Below are 20,726 nucleotides of genomic sequence, written 5' to 3'. Positions count from 1 at the left end.
CGACAGTGTTAGCCCAAACAACATAGGTTAGTGATATCATGCGACAGTGTTAGCCGAAACAACATAGATTAGTGATATACGACAATGTTAACCGAAACAACATAGATTAGTGATATCATCCGACAGTGTTAGCCCAAACAACATAGGTTAGTGATATCATGCGACAGTGTTAGCCGAAACAACATAGATTAGTGATATACGACAATGTTAACCGAAACAACATAGATTAGTGATATCATCCGACAGTGTTAGCCCAAACAACATAGGTTAGTGATATCATGCGACAGTGTTAGCCGAAACAACATAGATTAGTGATATACGACAATGTTAACCGAAACAACATAGATTAGTGATATCATCCGACAGTGTTAGCCCAAACAACATAGGTTAGTGATATCATGCGACAGTGTTAGCCGAAACAACATAGATTAGTGATATACGACAATGTTAACCGAAACAACATAGATTAGTGATATCATCCGACAGTGTTAGCCCAAACAACATAGGTTAGTGATATCATGCGACAGTGTTAGCCGAAACAACATAGATTAGTGATATACGACAATGTTAACCGAAACAACATAGATTAGTGATATCATCCGACAGTGTTAGCCCAAACAACATAGGTTAGTGATATCATGCGACAGTGTTAGCCGAAACAACATAGATTAGTGATATACGACAATGTTAACCGAAACAACATAGATTAGTGATATCATCCGACAGTGTTAGCCCAAACAACATAGGTTAGTGATATCATGCGACAGTATTAGCCGAAACAACGTAGAAAATCGGAGTACGATTTAGACTCAGTAAGTGTTTTTATTACAAATTATACAAACATGCATCAAATTATATCTTTAAATAAATATAATATAAAAATGCTAGTTATGTGGTTATTCTTGTAACTAAAGATATCGCCATAACTCTACTTGTATTATTATTCTATAATATAATTCTTGTAACTCTAATATCAAATACTCTTGTAGCTCTGAAGAACGACACAGCAATATATATGTCCGGCACATTAGCGGACTTTCAACGAATGGTAAGTCTGATAATAATTGAAGTATGTACGTCTATAGGGAAGAAAAAATAAACTGAGTTGCTTATCCCTTTAGGGAGATAGCTTTACCATTACGTTAGGAGCTTATGTGGTTATATGCCACATCCATCGCGAAAGGTTCAGTGAAATTACCGTTAACTGACACCTTCATAATACGGAGAAACTTTTTTGGCCTGGCAAAAGTGTATATATTACTGGAGAGAACTGTCCCTTTTACGGATACGAACGGGAAGTATTCTCAGCTCAGCACAGAAAATACCGTCTGTAATCTGAAAATAAATCTTCAATTAATCTCTTCACCTGATCCAGCAATTACAAGCAAGTTTCAATCAGAAAATAGTGTTCATATAATTATACACAGACAATTATTGCAGATTTTTCTCCAATTAATACATAAACCGTCTTGATTACTCGGTTCTGTCTAAATTATCAATATTTAACAATAATGTTGCATATTCTTGTTGAGTAACTTTTACTTTTAGAACTGTCAATGAGTGATTTGAGGGACTTTCATACAGGTATAAATTGCACTTGAGAAGAAAATAACCTCAAAAGAATTTTGCAGTATAATCCCTAAGAATATCAATGTTCCTTTGCAGAGCAGGGGAGAGGGGGAGCATCATTCCCCTTTTATCTAGAACCTGATTGCAGTATTTCAATATTAGCCTATATTTACATTCATAACTAATGTATTTTTACTGTCTAGGCAAGCAATTAGCACATGAGCACAAATAAATAATTATGTTCCATCGATGTCCGTCATTGAGATGTTTCTTTGTATATATCATGCTCTGTAATAATTTTCTATTTGTTTCCAGAGATGATGACGATGAACCATCAGAAGCGTTTAAACCCAAGAAAATCCTAAATCCGTTTTTCCAGCATATGTATCGCTGTATGGCGCATCGCGTCTTGCATCGTGGTGAAATTCCACCAAAACCAGATGAAAAACTGTTACAGATCTTTAGGCCATTGCCTGGGATGCAGGCTGCTTCTAGAACCTACGTCGAGCAGATCAGAAGTCTTTTTCCTTTAGAAGAAATTGAGGAGAAAACCAAAACAAAAGCCGCAGCGGATATTTTCAAGCAGTAAGTATACACATAATGCGATGCTTGTGTTTGTCGCCGAATATAAACTATGTAAACAATGTGCTAATTAGGTTATTGGTGTGAGGGAAGGAGGAGGGGGGATAAAATGAGATCCAACAGGATACAAAGACTTGAAGGTGCAATAATTCAAAATGAGACAATGGCGCCCTTCTGCCCCTCACACACAGATATGATTATCTGACAACAGTAATAAACAAGAAATTTATTAAATCAATAAACTTAGCCAACAATAATTAAATTAACTGTATATTACCCGAGATATCCGCACTTAATTCCCAAACATGTTTGAAATAACACATACTTAAAATGAAAATTGATTTCATTAAGTCAGAGGATGAGTAAATAGATAAATTGAGAGTTTTCTTGTATTTGAGTATTCAGAATATGTTGTGCACCATCTATGTGTTTGCTGGAAGGAGCTATATCACATTAAAAAAAGAAATGAATTCATTAGAGTGTACTAGTACGACACAGTAATGGATCGCTTTGTTTTAGTAGTATAGTAAGCTTATAATGCATTGTCTGTCACTTGGAGTCCTATACCCAAATGATCATGACATTTCATTCAGATGTGACAGATGGAAGAATAAAAGAAACTTAATAAAATAAGAATAGATCATTCATAACGAAACTAATTAATTGTTCTGAATAAAAGAAACAGTTACGTATATGTAAAATATTCAAATAATAAACTAAAAAATAAAAATACAAATATTACAAAATATACGGTTACTATACTGTGTAATTGTACTTAGATATATTTTTTCTGAGTTTATAGTTAATGTCCTGGTATTGCTTCTCAGCGACAGAATCATATTGAATCGAACGTTGAAAGTAGATTGATCGAATGATCCCTAAATCATCCCCTAAATGATCTCTAAGAATGATGTTTTGATTTAAAAGTCTGACTTTTTATATGCGTGAATATCCTTGTTTGCCAAACTATTTTGCTTTTTGGAAAGTTTTTAACACAGTATTTTCGAGTTCAAAAAAGTCGAAATAATAGTTCCTAATAAATATTGTTGTTACACTAAAAATATGAAATGTTGATTGTTGCTGTTTTTTCTGTCAAATTTGGAAAATCCATGTTTTATTTTTCTACACAACGTGATCAGATGTTTTTATGTTTTGCTCAAAGGAATGGATAACAGAATCATATATAGAGGTCAACTTGATGTTACGTTATTGTTTTCGATTCGTTGTTATAGGAAAGTTCGTTTTCCCTTTCATACAACCTTGAACTGTTACCGTTGGCTGTTTTGATTACTTTTCTCACCGTGCGTGTACGCAAATACTTGCACAGAAAAATATGATTTGAACTGTCCATTTTTCCATAATAATAATAATAATAATAACAAAACTTACGCACTATTATATTATAACTCACTTATTAGAATGTATCCATATAATGACTTTGTTATACATAGTTAGTACAGTGTAACATTTCCTTCCAAATTCATCTCCAACGATGAACTGAAAGAAATTAGGATACGGTTGTAAGTAACAACTGTAGGAACCATAACATGGTTAAACTAGACAACATCGAAAATAGGAAAAAAAGAAGAAAAAAGTATGTATATTGTGGTAGTTGTGAGTATAAAATTAGAAGAAGCGAAAAGTAAGTATCCTTCACATCTTTCACTTCGAGATACAACTAGCGAATTAAAGTTACGTGAAAAAACAATAAAGGAAGCCCTATCCATGTCTCGTAATGTGTTCAATGATCCTCTCTTCGAAATACCTTTCCATTTGACATTTTGTACACCTATGTAATTGAGTTGTATTAAGTTGTAAGTGGGGTAACAATATTTTCTTGTTGTATGTTTAAAAATGAATATCAACAATTTAATATTATGAAATCTCATATTACCTACGTTAATATGAACATACATATTAACATCTGAGGAAGATAGCGATATGTGTATGGAAACTGTTATGAAATAATTTATTTTTAATAAAAAATTGCATACTCTGGTCAGAAAAGTAATAATTATTTAAAAATTATAAGAATGCGACAAAATTATACCAAAAACTATTATAGATCAATTTCCTAAATTAGCGCACCTCTGATTGTAAATACAGTCAATAGCTTTGGCAACATCAGTCCACATAAAATAAAAACACAAATGGAATATTTAAAAAAAATATTTAAATTAATTTTTGTTTATGATTATACACTTTCCAAGATTGACATAGCACTTCCCATAGCTGTATTCTCAAAACAATTTGGTGTTATTTCATATAGACTAATTTTTTATGAAGATGTACTTTGCAAAGCTCTTTGTATCTTATTTGGTCCAACTCGGGTGAACTGTTCTCAGAGATGAAAAGTTTACGACGGACAGGCAACATGATGCAGAAATATGGTAGCTTTCGGCAAGAGGTACCGATAATATCCATAATAAAAATGCCAATAAGATTGAATGATTCTGTGGAGTTCGGTGTCCCTTTTCAACACCGAAGGGCTTCATTGCGACTGGGAATTGAAACCGGGTTTCACTTGTCAATACAATAACACTTTGTAAAGTTTAATACAAAAATGGTCTACCAATTTGTTTTATTATGTTTTCTCTTTCCAGGGGCGAAGTTGGTGACATGAATGATGGTGCAGGGCCTTCAGGGATGCAGAATGATGTTACTGATCATGGAGACGTTACAATGGCTGACCTTACAAAAGACGATGTAGTAACTGTTGGAACTGTTAATCCTGTGCAAGATTTCACAGTCTTGATTAACAGAGGTGAACCCTTTATCGAAGGTAATGCATTTTCCTTATTGAGTTGATTTTGAGTTTAACGTCCGATCAGCAGCGAGGCTATATGAAACGTGGACCTACTGATTAACGTGGAATCCGAACCACATGACCTCCCGCCGGGAATCGAACCCAGGACTCCCATGTCAGAGGTACCTTTTTCTTATGTCGGTTGTACAGGAATAAGAAAATTAGATATTTTTTCAGTACATATTCTGTAGTCCGTTCTTGTAATCATTGATTTAAGTTCTTGTCTGCATTAGTATTATTGGTATTACAATGATGCTTTCCTTAACGGATACCACTCAGTAATGGACACCTACATAATACGGGACAGAACCTTCCGTTTTACATACACTAACACTTTTCTTTTCCTCAAACTTTTAATGATCTCTTTATAATGAACCGCAATTATTCTCACTTCATACCTGTTTAGTACATATAATATTTTCAACGATTTGATAATAAACCTGCGATGCAGTACAGTAGGCAGAAAATTCTCGTAGTGTAGTCTATGTTCGTATCACGTATTTACTGGTTTCGTTCTGCCGCTTACTGATCTTGCTTCTTTCTCTCTCGGCAAACTGTTTAGAGAAGGCCAGCAACGTAGAAAAGGGTGGATTGGTACCTTTCCCTTGTATAGGAACAAGTGTATAGCAAACTGGATACTACGCAGCTGAAGTGAAGAAATAGATTGATATCACATAGTTGAAAAAAAAATTAATAACTGTACGTTATTTACACGGATATATCTGCACAGCCAGTTGATATTCCTCCAATATAAAGGAACTCTGATACAGGGTGACCCAATAAAACTCTCTACATTTTAAAGGCTAATGAAACAAAAAATATTGCAGAAACATCACACTATTGCGAGCGGTGATTATATTCAATGAGAAAAAGCGGAAAGGCTATTACTCACCGAAAAAAAAGTAGCAGAATTACCTTCTACGTGCAACAGATAGCGCTTTCGGAAGATGCTATTTCCTTCATCAGCCTGTGGTAGACTTCAAAAAGGATAAAAAACATGAGGATGGTTAAAAAATAAGGATATATATATATATATATATATATATATATATATATATATATATATATAAACAAATCTTCTGTCAAACATTAAAACTAATGTTTAAAACAGAGTTCACCGTCACTTACCAATTCGTTCAGCTACAATGTGCTTATCACTAAACAGTTATATTCCAGCAGCTCCCTGATATTAATAGCAAGTCCATAAGTTTTTCTTCTAATGCTTTATATGTTTCGGTAGTGCTCCTTAAAGGTGGTTTTCTTACCACTACACTTTGGACCAAGATTCACCGGGACATCACAGAACAACACTAAACACAGAATGTGGAGCACCTAATTTATCACACTTTCCTTGCGTGAAATCCACGTTGTCACAATCACTGTAACTAATTTTTACATTTGTGTTGACCTTTGTATCGTGGGGAGTGTGCTGTGGCAATAAACACAGTGGGGTATAATTACCATTCACTGCATATCCAGCTTCATGTTTTGTGTGATGCATTGTCAGTGACAGCCTCTAGTCATAATTTTACTACTGCAATTACAATAGAAATGACAAGAGACAGAAATAACACAAAAATCCTGTTCAAAGCAGGAGCACGAACTCTGTGCCTCTCCTACGGATGGACGCCATATTAGACTATATGGCAAAATGACAAAACAATACATTTATCGTCAGTAAAACTCAATAAAATCTCCCACTTTTTGACCGGCTGTAGTAATGTCAGTGAAAGGATGAGAAGGGGGTGAGGGCATCGCTTCCGCTCACCCCTCTCCTGCCGTTTTCAGTGATAATGGTTTGGTCAGGAGCTCTTCGCGCGTACACAGTCGAAATGTTTTTCAAAGGCAGTACTGTAAGTACAGTGCAAAGAGCTTCTCGCTTATGGTTTGCTATTTCACGTAATGAAAACGTTTCTGATCGGAAGACTGCTTAAAAGTGCTCGTACCCCTGAGAATATTGATGCTGTAAGACAGTTTATTTTGCAGTCCTCAAACGTTCTTGGAGAGGGAGGTTGCACGGTAGCTCAGTGGTAGAACGCATACTTTTGGTGTGTGGGGTCCCTGGTTCGGTCCCCAGCCAAGTAAGCTTGTGGTGGATAACATCGTGTCCGTGAGTACTCCCATTTCCCCCACATTTTCATTCCACCATTTGCTTTAATCAACCGTCTTCCTTAGCTTAAAGGGCATAATCGTGGGACGTTAAACTGAAAGATTTCATTTTTTCTCAAAAACGTTCAGGAAGGAAGCATGCTGTAGCTGTTGGCCTTTCCTGGGGGAATGTAAGAAAATTATTATACGAGGACCTCCACTTTCACCTTTATGAAATTATGATTGTCCAAGAACTTAAATTAGCAGTTTTGTTTGTTTATGTCAGTATGAGTATATTTTGCAAAGTGTCCTAGAAAACGTTTTTCTTTTGTGTAGTGGGGGGCCGCGGTGGTTCAGTGGTAGAGCGTTCACCTCTGGTGCTTGGGGTCTTGGGTTCAAACCCTGCTCCCGCCAAGTGAACTTTGTGGTGGACAAACACCGTGTGTGGGGGTTTTCTCGGGGTTCTCCCGTTTCCTCCCACTTTCTTCATTCCACCATTTCATTCATCTCTCATCATCACCGTCTCCTTTAGCCTAACCGGCATAACCGTGGGACGTAAAACTCAGAAATTTTATTTCATTTCATTTCTTTTGTGTAGTGATGAAGAAGAACATTTCCACTTAAGTAGTTGTGTAAACAAACAGAATTTCCGCTATTAGTCTGATCATAATCCACCACAAACAGTTTTCAGTATCATTTTGTATTTTCGAATAAACAACTTTCTATTTGCAATACCTTTTGTTTCATTAGTCTTTAAAATGTAGGAGGTTTTATTAGGCCATCATGTGTTTACAATATCACGAAGATCTCCATAATTATTAAGGAAAAAATTAAACACTTTCTTCATTTATTGTGTGTTAATGTACGTTTTTAGGCACTTATTTTGCGGCGTTATTCACCAGGTTATCACTTTATAAATACTTTTTGCATTTTTGTTGCAAGGATTCTAAAGTTTAAAAGGCTGTTTATTTACGTTGATTTTTTCCAGTAGTTTCTTCATGAAAGAACTACAAGTTGAATGATTCTTCTCTATACACTAATAGTGTGAGAGTCTCTTAGGGGCTGTAACTTAAAAGATTTGTGCAAAAATTAAATTTTAATTAGTGAACTAAAATTATTGAATATGACATTATAATGCACTAATCACCAGTGTTTCAATTTCTCCTTAAAATCACGAGGGGCGTCTAATAAGTTATCTACCTAGACAGGAAGGAATGCAGGTAGGCTTATCTGGTCATCACTGTTTTTCGATGTAGTCCCTTTGCGTGGAGGTCTATGCATCGTCGCCACTTTGTGGGTGGCGAAAAAAATCCCACAGAAAAAGTGGTCTTTGTCGTGGCCTGCAAACTACTAGGAAACAGCCTATTGGCCTATCGTTCACTTTAAAAGAAATCTGTCCTGGTGCTCCTCGAAGAAGTAAAAAAGGTATTGGGACAACTACATCCGGCACTCTTCTGTGCAGGCGTCACACAAACATTCGCTACGTGGCGTAACACAAACACTTTGCTCGCGGCCCCTGCGTTGCTCCGACTGACTTCAAATTGCGAGGTGGGGTTCCCCACAGTGGCCTCGACGTGCATATGAGGCGTCATTATGCTCCGCCTCTCCCTTCTAGGGATGACCACATTTTTTCGAAAACGACAAACGAAAAATTTTTCGAAAAACGAAAAATTTTTTGAAAAACGAAAAACGAAATTTTTTTCGGAAAACGAAAAACGAAAAATGAAATTTCCGAAAATCGAAAAACAGATTTTTCGAGAAAGGCCATCCCTACTCCCTTCCTGTCTAGGTAAATAACTTATTGGACACCCAAAATTAGATCAAAAATGCGTCCATTATTATCTTCAAGCATCATATTGTTCATTGCATTTTATATATATATATATATATATATATATATATTAAGCATGAATGTCAAGGATAATATATGAGTGTCAGTCAATAAGTAGGTGGACTTTTTTGTTTTAATTGTCTATATGTTAGTTGTATGGCTTTCTGAATTTGCAAGCCGATAGACGACGTCACTGTCTTTGCTTGTGGCCGGTTTCAGTGTTATCGCTTCAGTTCGCTTTACGCTGTTGTGAAGTAAACATTGGCTGCGCTACTGTTCGTTTGCACAATGTTCCATAGTCAGTTGTTAGTGGTCTGGTGGAGCAGTGTTTTACCAGGCAAACTTGGCTCTTGTGACCCCCTCCCTCCCTCTTGAAAAAAATTAAGTAATGTATCACTTTCGAATAGGAGGTTAACGCTCAAATTTCTTTTTGATTAGAGTTTCGGAGTGTTCCCATTTTATGCTTTGGCGTTTGCTCTCTGGTTCGAAATGATGGATCCATGTTTTATCTTCAGAGATGGTTCGCTTCAAAAAAGAAGTTTCACTTTCGTTAATGTGACGGTCTAGTAGATGCTGACAGATTGTTACACGATTGCGCTTGTTCTTTTGCGTGAGTAGTTACGGTGCTCATCTCGCACAGACTTCAGTGAAAGTTGAGAATGTGTCACTTTATCAAAAGTCGCGTCGGTTATTCAGAATCAAAACACTGACTTGCTCAGTGTTGCCATCATTGGTGAATGTGGCTATACGTCCTGCACCTTCCTCGTCCTTCAGGTTGCATCTTCTATTGATTTCAGCTCTTGGTACACCTTCAGACTACAAAAGACGGATTACTGAACACTGCTCCTCTGTGATGCAAACGGACAGCGTTGCGGCCAAGTTTACTTCGCAACAGTGGAAAGCGAACTGAAACGATAACACTTAAACCTGTCAGAAACGAAGATAATGGGGCCTTTATCGGCTTGCGCTACAGCCAACCTACAGATAATTAGAACAAAAGTGCACATACTTATTGACTTGCCCTCGTATAAATTATTCAGTCATCTCAGACTCGGATTCAATGTTTCTGCTCGACATATTTCCGGGGAAGTTTCCCCAGAGATAAAATGTAAATTAAACTACGATTATATATTGCTCCCCTGGACAACATTTTCTAAAAGAAACTCTGCTAATGTTATGCTACAAATCACTAACAATAACTTTTTTTCTTTTTTGTGTGTTGTGTACATAATACAGAAATGTAATCTTCTATATTTTTCATTTTCAGTATGCAAACAAATGCAGAAAGTGATTATAAATTTAGTGATGCAGGCAATGGAAGAAAGGAGTCTTAGTAAACCTGAAGAATGTTTAACCGTCTTACGAAAACATTGTACTAAAGATAATCCAATTGTTTATAATGATTGGATCGCAGAAGTTAAGAAAACGCTTAGTGAAAGAGGCAAGAAGAATTTTTGGAACAAAATAGTTGAAGGTAAATTGAAGTTTACTATTATTACTTGATACGTTTCAAGTTGCATGCTTTCTTGGGTTAAATTTATGTTGGTTCAGGGGAAGTTTAGCACCTGTTTCAACCCCAAGGATACATCTCTCTCTCTCTCTCTCTCTCTCTCTCTCTCTATCTATCTATCTATCTACCTATCTATCTATCTATCTACCTATCTATCTATCTATCTATATATATATATATATATGTATATATATTTGGTCTAGGAATTAATTCGTGCGGGTGGACAAGAGATTGCGCAACGAACGGAGCGTCCCACACTTCCGTGTATCCACACATGTGTTGCAAACCCCTGTCATCGCGTATCGTTCGTAGTATAGGGCAGTGGATTAAAGCGTCAACAACACCAGTTTGTAGTTAAGTGAACATGGCGCAATTTGTGCCTGATAAAGTGTTTTTGCGGGGTGTCCTGCTGCATTACTTTAACATGCAGAAAAGTGCGACTGAAAGTCATCGTATTTTGGTGGAAGTGTATGGTGACCATGCTCTAGCTGAGCGAACGTGTCAGAAGTGGTTTGCACGGTTTAAAAGTGGTGATTTCGGCTTGGCAGACCAAGAGCGAGCTGGACAGCCAAAAAAATTTCAAGACGAAGAATTGACAGCATTGCTCGAGCAGGATTCGTGTCAAACGCAGGAACAACTTGCAGCAGCATTAGGCGTTGATCAAACAAGAGTCTCCAAACGCTTGAAAGCCATGGGAATGATTCAAAAGATGTCACATTGGGTTCCACATGAATTGAAAGACAGAGACGTTGAAAGACGAAAAACCATTTGCGAATTGCTGCTTCAACGACAGAGCAGAAAGGGGTTTCTGCATCGAATTATTACGGGTGATGAGAAGTGGATGCATTACGAGAACCCTAAACGAAAAAAGGCCTGGGTGAAACCAGGTGAACCAGGTCCATCACAACCAAAACGAGATATTCACTGTGCAAAGGTTATGCTGTGCATATGGTGGGATATGAAAGGTGTGGTGTACTATGAGCTGCTGCAACCGGGTGAAACTATGAATGGAGAACGTTATCGACGACAATTAATGCGTTTGAAGCAAGCTCTGGCGAGAACACGACCAGAATGGGAGAACAGACATGATAAACTTATTGTTCAACATGATAACGCTCGCCTACATGTCGCAAAACCGGTCAAAACCTATTTAGAAAATGTCGGATGGGAAGTTTTACCCCACCCGCCGTATTCATCAGACGTTGCTCCTTCGGACTACTACTTGTTCGATTGCATGAACAACGATTTGATTGGACAGCGGTTTACTTCTTCAGAAGATATCGAAACATGGGTCTCTGACTGAATCGCTTCCAAGGATGAGGACTTCTTTCGCCACGGAATCCGTACATTGCCTGACAGATGGGCGAAAGTGGTGGCTAGCGATGGACAATATTTTTCTTAAGGTATTTATGTATTTTGTGTTTGTACTACAGCTTCAATGTGTGCGTACCAACCGCACGAATTAATTCCTAGACCAAATATATATATATATATATATATATATATATATAGGGTGTTTCAAAAGAACACCGACAACGTTTGAGAGGTGATTCTTGATACCAAGATACGACAAAAAGTATAAATCAACCTAGGTGTGCAGAAATCCGTCATTTCGGAGTTATAGTCTGCAAAAAAACATGAAAAAAAATGAACTTTAAAGGTCTATATCTCCAAAACTATGGGATCTACGGCAGTCGGGTGAAGACTTCACTTGGAAACAAATATGTGCCCTATCCAAAAATCCATGTTTCAGAATCCTGTGGTACTTCCGCAACAATTCTTATAGAGGTAGTTGGTAAGTACTTCAAATTATGTGCCCGTAGCCCACATCCGTCTATAAAAATTGTTGCGTGAATACCGCAAGATTCTGAAACATGTATTTTTGGATAGCGCACGTACTAGTTTCTGAATGAAGTCTTGATCGGACTACGGTAGGTCCCATAGTTCTGGGGCTATTGACCTTTAAACTTCATTTCTCCATGTTTTCGCAGCCGAAATGACGGATTTCTGCACCTAGGTTGGTCTACAGATGGATAATTTCATGAAAATTTTAAAATTGAAATATTTCGTTGAAATATTTTATCTAAGATTTCGTTAAAATATTTCATCCGGAGATAAAAAGAAAAGCGAGATGTTGCTTACCCGACAACGTCTTTTATACACAGGAGATACAAATCTTCCTATGAGTACAATCAATACACTATTCATACTTTCATTTTTATAACAGTGTGTTTACAAAACAATAACCATTGTACTTAACTTAATGCGTAATTTATAATAATTTAACTAAATAACGACAAAATTTTGCAAAATCATGCAATAACATGTCATGGATTTCTTTGTTTTTCACTGCGCCCCTCTAACGGACTTTAAATTGTTAATTAATCTAAATGCGTACATACACTGAACACCGTGATGTGCATAGTACACGACCCTACTAACCATTAACCGTTAATGCTTCTCTCTCTCTCTCTCTCTCTCTCTCTCTCTCTCTATCTCTATCTATCTATCTCTATCTCTCTCTCTCTATGGCCTATGGAACCCGAAGGTTCAATGTCGCGTTCACAAAAACTCTTCATTGACTTCTGTTCTTAGCCAATTCGATTTAGTTTCTACTCTGTATTCCTATTCTGCGAGATCCATCTTAATATTGTCCTTCCATCTGAGCATATATCTTTCTAATTGATGTTTTCTGAATGGATTTCCAGTTAAAACTTTAAAAGCGTTCCTATGTTCTTCCATTTTGGCTACATGAATCTCCTAGACAATATACAGTATTAGAAAATGTTTGTAATCACAGCATTAAAGAACTCAGGAACAGTATTGACAATTTCTGGCATACCCTGTCCAGCCTCCACGCAGAGATGTTTCTATTGCTGCATAAACAGCGTGGGCACAAACTTGATAGGCATCCTATCTTTCCTTGAAATTGCATGCGGAGAACCTCTGCTGATATCAACAAGGTCAGCTAGTTTTGTAACAAATTAGACGATCCTCCATGATTTAAGCACATAGACCACAGAATTATTGCTTGTGGACGGCCACCGTGAATGCTCGTTTCTCTTCACTGACTCTCCGCCTTTTTTAAATCAGTTGCACCGCACTTTTATTTTCATACTTACCATTGTATCATCTCTAAATGCCTGCGGAATTTTATTGTTTCAGCTTGCGTGTTGCTAAGCATCTGACAAAAAACTAATGCAATGTCATTGCTTCAGACATTTTGGCATCTTACTCTGTAAAAACAGCACTGGCAAAGATATATAATTCGCGTGATGTTTTGCCATGTCTGCAGCCTTGCAACGTTTCATTTTCATCGTCCCTTTTTCAGTCTTCTGTTATGTTATTGGTTGTGAGCGACATGAACATAGTTTCATTTACGATGTTTTGAATGGAACAATATATCGAGTGATAGTAAACATCGGATCTTTAACCATTTCGAGCAGTTTGCTTCTGTCTTGTATCACCAGATGTGACAACATCACTATCCTAGTTTGCACGGTCTCGTTGGTTGTCACGATACACAAACCTGTGGAAACACGCATTTAGCAACATCATTAATGTGAAACATGCTTGTATTACTGAAATTCAAATGTCTAACTTACGATTTATCTTTATATTCTCACTTTCGGCATAATTCTGTTACTATTTATCGTAGGTAAACTAGGTCTAATATCAACAGATGAATCACCGAAAAGCACAGTATCACCTGAAGAAGCTTCTAGATTTTTTGAAGAAATTAAAGAAAGTGAACCTAGTGTGGAAGCGGAAGACGAAGACTTGGATAATTTGGTAAGTGACTCAGTTCTTCATTTACATCTTTCAATATAAAGTAAGTGGTGATACATACAAAGGAACAATGGTGAAATAGTTAAAGACGGAATCTAGGAAGATTCGGTGTACAGAAAATTTGGTGTACGGAAAGGTCGATGTGGGGAAAGTTAGGTGTAAGGTGGATTCGGTGTAGTTAAGTTACATATTGCATATTACCGTTTACGATAACTTATACCGTTAAACTTCATATTGTAAAAACGAAAACGTCATAAAATGCACTGAATAAAATGTTCTTACGTATTCCCAGAAAATAAAATTTATTTTTTGCATTGGATCGGATATCTCTTACATGACTTTTGTGGAGGATTACTATATAATTAGTTTTCATCACACAATAAGTCTGACATTTTTGTCAGAAATAAAAGAATCACATCCATAAGTTCGGAGAATAGTTATAGAAACAGTATTTATATAAACAACTAAAACACTTTCCATATAGTACACCATAGAACATATATGCATATGTAAAATGCAAAAATATATTGATAAAAAATGTCTTAATGGGATGGTTTTGCCAGATAATAGTTCTAGAAATAGTATTGAAATGATAATAGGAACAAAGGCTAAAATAATAAATAAAAAAGAACAAGTTCAGTAAAGTATTTACTACGTCCTAAAAACATCTACATTGTACACTATGAATAATATATACAGGGTGTAACATAAATGCATAGCCAAAAGTGACAAGGTGATTGCGGACATCCAAGTAAGAATAATGTTACTATGAACATGGGTCCTATGCTGCTTCGGTTCCGAGATACAGTGTGTTCAAATGTCGAGTCCCTCCAATTGGCTCACAATGGAAAAATGAATGGAAATGTTCAATATTACAGGAATAATACAATCAAGTGGACTAATGCCTGTGCAAATACATTTACACTAACATAGAGAATGAAACTGATCAACATTTGAGGTTATTGGTATGTCAGTGTTGCGAACATGTTACAAAGTGTTATGTTTTCAAATTGCACTAGACGTCCACATGTTACCATATGATTGCTAATATCAAAACGTTCCTAAACATGAAACAGATTCCGTTTCGTTTTCGAAAGACAAGGCGTCCAAGTGTGAAGCCAATTAATGGCGCACAATAGGAAACAACAGTTCATAGGTATGGCAACACTGACAATCCAATAACACTTCAAATTTTGATTAGTTTCATTCTCTATGTTAGTGTAAATGTATTTGCAGAGGCATAATTCCACTTGATTGTATTATTTCTGAAATATTGAACAATTCTACTCACTTTCCCATAGTGGCCCCGCGTAGCGTAGTCGCTAACGCTCTCGCCTTTGGTGCGAGCGATCCCGGATTCGATTCCCGGTGGGGGCACTCGGTCGAAAAAGTGTAAAAGCTTTTTCAGGCCAGCCACCCTGAATGAGATTTTCCTGGGTTTTCCTCATTCACACCAAGCAAATGCCGGGGTGGTACCTAACTTACAGGTCCCAAGCCGTTTCCTTCCTTCCCTTTCCTCGGATTGTGTGTTCGCCGAGGGATGTCATCCTTCAAAACGTGAAGGGCTAAGTGGCCTTAGATGCCGAAAGCCCAGAAATCTAAATCCTAAATCACTTTTCCATGGTGAGCCGTTAGAGGGACTCGACATTTGAACAATCTGTATCTGTGAAACGAAGCGGCATCGGACCCATATTTATAGGAACATTTTTACATATTTGGATGTCCGCAATTACCTCATCACTTTTGGTCATTCATTTATGTCACACCCTGTATATAACAAATGCGAGATTCAGAATTACTTGTCAAAAGGACAAGTTACAGATCATTCGTTTCAAATGTTGAACAGTATTCCCATTTTCAAAAATGTTTGCAAGCAACTACAATCCGGAAGTGGTACCTTTGTGTTTCTGTTCACTATTATGGGAGTGACCTGCATGTAACCGTTCGATTTGGAGGGTCGTTAACGCCTTCTTCCATTGCAGGACATCCAGGAATCTCTATATTGGTGGATAGCTGCCACCAATATGAGCGTAAAAACCCCTGCAATTTCCAGCTGTTCTCATCCAGTAATCTACATTTATTTTTGGATATGTGCTGTAGTGTAGTGTATTTTTGGAAGTAGAAAATTCTAGAAGACACAATCTAGAACAGCTTAAAAACTTGTTTCAAATTAGGTGTCAATTGGTAGTGATGGTCTCTTCGCTAAATCACACGGACGAATATCGTAAACCTATTTCTCGTCATGTAAGGGTAATGAAATGTTAAAATCCGTCGAAATCTCGAATTCAGATTATTTCACGATCACATTTATTTTTTAAATTCCTTACCTCAAAGTTAAATTTCTAATGGATCCTACAGTCTGCAACAGCGAATCTATCTTTACATGCAACATTCCGCATACCAGGTTTTCCATACACCGAATTTTCTTACACCAAGTTTTCCTACACCGAATCTTCCTATTCCCGTTAAAAAAAGATATGTGCTGTAGTGTTCATCTTTGGTCCTTGGTTTGGTTCCAGTATGTTTGAGTTTAGGCTGGTTGGTTGTGGTTGGAGTTAAGCTTTCCTTTCAGCAGCGAGACAATACAAGGCGTGGACCTACAGTTAAAGTGGAATCCAAGGCAGCGTAATATGTTCAAACTTAAACATTTTCCCACAGGAAATCCAATCTCGAACCTAGTGCACCAAAGGCGTGCGTGCACTAGCCATTAGACCAAAGAAGAGACTCATGTAAGTTTGGGTATACAACATTTGGGTATTCGGTTATTTTCTCGGCCTCTTAGTGTAACGCCCCACGGTTATGCGACGAAACTAAGAGGCTGTGATGATGAGGTGGATGAAAGTGGTGGAATGAAACGGAAAAACCTCCAAAAACCCATGCATACGCACGAGCAAATGGAAGAACACGCACGGTATCCTGGCATATATGTTCCACCATTGGTTTGGATGGTATATTAACAGTTGTCCAAATTTTTACCTAGCATTGCATCTTGTAGGCATAATTTATATTAAATAAAACGTTACTGCATTTTAATAATTTTGTAGAGGCCTCCAAAGTTTAGACGTTTGTAATACTGTGGCGTCCTTAGTTCCTAAAGAAATTAATGTAGATTTAAAATATGTAATAGTCTAACGTAGTACCATTGAAAAAATGAAGCTGATATTGGATTGGTAACACTGTTAATTTGGTGATAATGCAGAGTACATTAAACGGTGTCTCGCTGACGATATTTGCACCATGCAGATTTTTTTTTTTTTTAATCTAGTATAAATTTTACAAGACGTTATAAGGTAAATGGCCCATCTTGTGTATAAAGTATCTTAACGTATTGAAGAAATTTTCAAAGCAGTAATGAAAAATCATGAATAAGTAATTTGTATCCAGATTCGACATTTGTAGAGAAGAGCAAAGCTTTTAAAACTGTACACGGAGGGAACACTCGGTCGAAAAGGTGTAATGTCTTTTTCAGGCCAGGTATCGTGACTTGAGTTTCTCTGGGTTTTCCTGATTCACACCAGGCAAATGCCGGAATGTTACCTAACATAATATACCCAGGCCGCTTCTTTCTTCCTCTCCAATTCGCCGGGCAGTGCGACCCCTGAGGAACGTCATTCCTCATATGTGTGACGGAAGAACATGGCCATAGATGATGAAAGCCCAGAAATCTAATCCCTAATCCTTTAAAACGGTACGAAGAAATAATAAAGAGAGACGAAAATTTAGATTTCTTTTATAGGTTACATCGAAGCTCCAAAGAATCTTCATGTTCTTAAGAGGCCTCATCCCGGCGAAATTAAAATACCGCTAATTTTACAGTAATTATGTGATATCTTCAAATAGATAAAAGATAATTAAAATATGGAACAAGAGCGACCTAGACAATATTATTTTGCATGAGATACTGTTATTACAAGTCACCTAGTCGCTTTCCGTTTTCAGCCGTTTAGAAACGCGAAAATAAATGCCGATTTTCAAAATGGCTCGAAATCGAAAGCAGATAAGTGAGTCGTAATAACGGTTCCTCATGTAAAATAATATTGTCTAGGGCGCTCTTGTTCCACATTTCGATTATCTTTTATCTGTTTGAAGACATCACATAATTACTGTAAAATTAACGGTATTTTAATTTCGCCGGGATGAGGCCTCTTAACTCTTGGACAGTTTATGTGGAGTCTTTAAGACTCAACAATGATTTACACACAGCGCATGCGCTCTCGTGTAGGTAAGATGTTTCGCCTGGCTTTTCATTTCGCCTGGCCTTGTTTCTCATGGCTTTTCATTTCTCTGCTACTTGTTGCTAGTAGCAAACCTGCTGTTTATATACCTCTCCGTTCAACCACAAGACATTATTTCGGGTCAGAAATAAAGCGTTCGCACAGGTAATTGTCAGAGGACAATGTGCGGCGAATGTTGTATTATGTGTTTATATATTGTTGTTTTGTAAATGTATAAAAATTTTAGAATATAATTATTATAAATATAAAAAATATGAAGAAAATAAAGTAATTTCAATTCAGAAGATGCGGGGTCACGGTGGCTCAGTGTAGAGCGCTTACCTCTGGTGCGTGGGTTTTCTTTGGTTACTCCCGTTTCCTCCCTATTTCTTATTCCACCAATTATTATTTCGTCATTCACTTGTTTTAATCATCATCTCTCTCAGCCTAACAGGCGTAATCGTGGGACGTTAAACTCAAAAGATTTTAATTTCATTTTCAATTCAGAAAATGTTGGAAATCATAGAAATAAGTAGATATTTTGCTTACCCCATGTACTCTGTGTTGTTTCTTTGTTTTGTTTTGATTCGATTTGATTTTAGCGTCCCGTCCCCACATGTACTGTCTAGGGTTAATATAAGGAAAACAAAATCAAGATTAACTAGATTTTTTGTTTTACCTTTGAACAGACATTTTCATTTTTGTCTTTTAAGAGAATAAGCAGCTCCATTAAAATTTCTTATTACAAACTTTTCGTACTTGACAAGAAGACGGTAGAGTGTGTGTTTTTTCCAGGTTTGAGAACAGGACCGGCTCTACCATGTGTGCAACATGTGCATTTGAACGGGACGGCAAAATCTGTCATAACAATTTAATTAAAATAAATATTTCTTGTTGGTAACAGATTTCATGATAATGGTAGTTAAAATTTACTATGGTGACCTATTTGAATACTACATTCATAAATCATGTTTAGATGACACTAGTTTAAGGTCACATGGACAGTGCAAAAGCAAATGGTCAAACAAATCCCAACACGAATTGCTTGATTGTTGTCAAATACAAGAACTCAATTCTCGAACAGTAGCGAACACCTGTTCCATTTAGTTAATTATCACAGTTTTGATGTGAAAACTAGTCTTTTTTTTTTTTTTTTTTTTTTTTTTTTTTTTTTTGTCACAAACAAGTTCCTTATCATTGAAGGTGGAAACTAGTTTCTGTTTAATTCTTTTACAGAAGAAAAAAGATCTAGTTGCACTGGAATTGCAAACTGATATATTGAGTTTGAAGGTCGATATTGAAATCTATAAAAAGAACTACCGTCTTTTCTCTGCAAATGTGTTCGCGTTATCTTTGATTAACATAATAGATTATTATTTAAAGAAAAAACAGACATAACGAGATTGTATTTGTAGTGTTCAGGGGTTTCTGAGTGCGAGTGACCTTTCCCTCCCCTTCACTGTTCATGATGGGGTAGCATACGTAAAATCGTCGCATTTATGATTTGTTCTTTTTGAAGAATTGGGGGCAAATGATGTCATTGCTCGAGGTGGCAAATTGCCTAGGGCCGGCCCTACTTAAGAAATAAAATGGTTGATTAGATTGGCATCTCTTTCAGCACGGAGGTTATATAAGACGTTGACCTATAGCTTAACATGAGATGCGAATCACGTGAGCTCCCCCAGGAATTATTAAGAAATCGAGTTTCAAGACAAAACTGACTTCGTACTCTTAGCTGAAGCAGTAGACTGCCCATGCGGCAGTCGAAAGATAGGGGTTTGAGTCCTCGCTAATGCAGCGATCTGTTTTTTATTACTTTAAAAACAAAGCCATAGTTTTCTATTTCTATGCTGTATCATTTTAATTAATTTATTTACTTTTCTAGCTGGATGAAATGTGAAAAATTGTGAACTGCAGTATGCCAGCACTACATCATGTTCCTGTTTCCTACAAGGAAGGTTGCCCAGTAATTCAAAAAGACACAATATTAGTGAAGTCCAACAGTGCTATGTGGATTTTGAGATTTTTTACTTGAATGAAATACGTGTGTATTGTGTGTAACTTAAATGTAAATATATATTTTTGTAACAAGGATGTACAAATACAGTATAATGTTCTTGTTTTATACATCGCTTTTGTAATTTTATTGTAAATATATGTATCAATCCCAGTATCAAGTTAAAATTAATGATACAACAGAAAAGATTATTATTATGTATATAGTAACAAGCAGAATGCCTTTTTTTTTTTTTTCACGGGAAGAATGAGGTTTATGGAAAATATATAAATAGGGTTGCCATAAATTTGGATACAAAAAATACGGACACTTTCGATTCT

The 20,726-nt window shown here is 36.7% G+C and overlaps 1 protein-coding gene across 2 annotated transcripts in view; it reads left to right on the top strand.

The window, feature by feature from the left end:
• Nucleotides 1-20,516, top strand: part of Ku80 (X-ray repair cross-complementing protein 5 Ku80) — a 76,406-nt gene extending 55,890 nt beyond the window's left edge. For both annotated transcript variants that reach the window (XM_081755335.1, XM_081755336.1), the window contains exons 11-15: nt 1,885-2,154; nt 4,755-4,933; nt 10,144-10,350; nt 14,045-14,178; nt 20,275-20,516. In XM_081755335.1, coding sequence (XP_081611461.1) covers nt 1,885-2,154; nt 4,755-4,933; nt 10,144-10,350; nt 14,045-14,178; nt 20,275-20,289 — 805 coding nt within the window. In that variant the 3' untranslated portion in view covers nt 20,290-20,516. The remainder of the gene's footprint in view (nt 1-1,884; nt 2,155-4,754; nt 4,934-10,143; nt 10,351-14,044; nt 14,179-20,274) is intronic.
• Nucleotides 20,517-20,726: the final 210 nt, after the last annotated feature.

Source organism: Thermobia domestica, chromosome 4 (genome assembly GCF_964235325.1).
Source record: "Thermobia domestica chromosome 4, izTheDome1.hap1.1, whole genome shotgun sequence".
Taxonomy (NCBI): domain Eukaryota; kingdom Metazoa; phylum Arthropoda; class Insecta; order Zygentoma; family Lepismatidae; genus Thermobia; species Thermobia domestica.
This window is presented reverse-complemented; position numbering and strand designations above follow the sequence as displayed.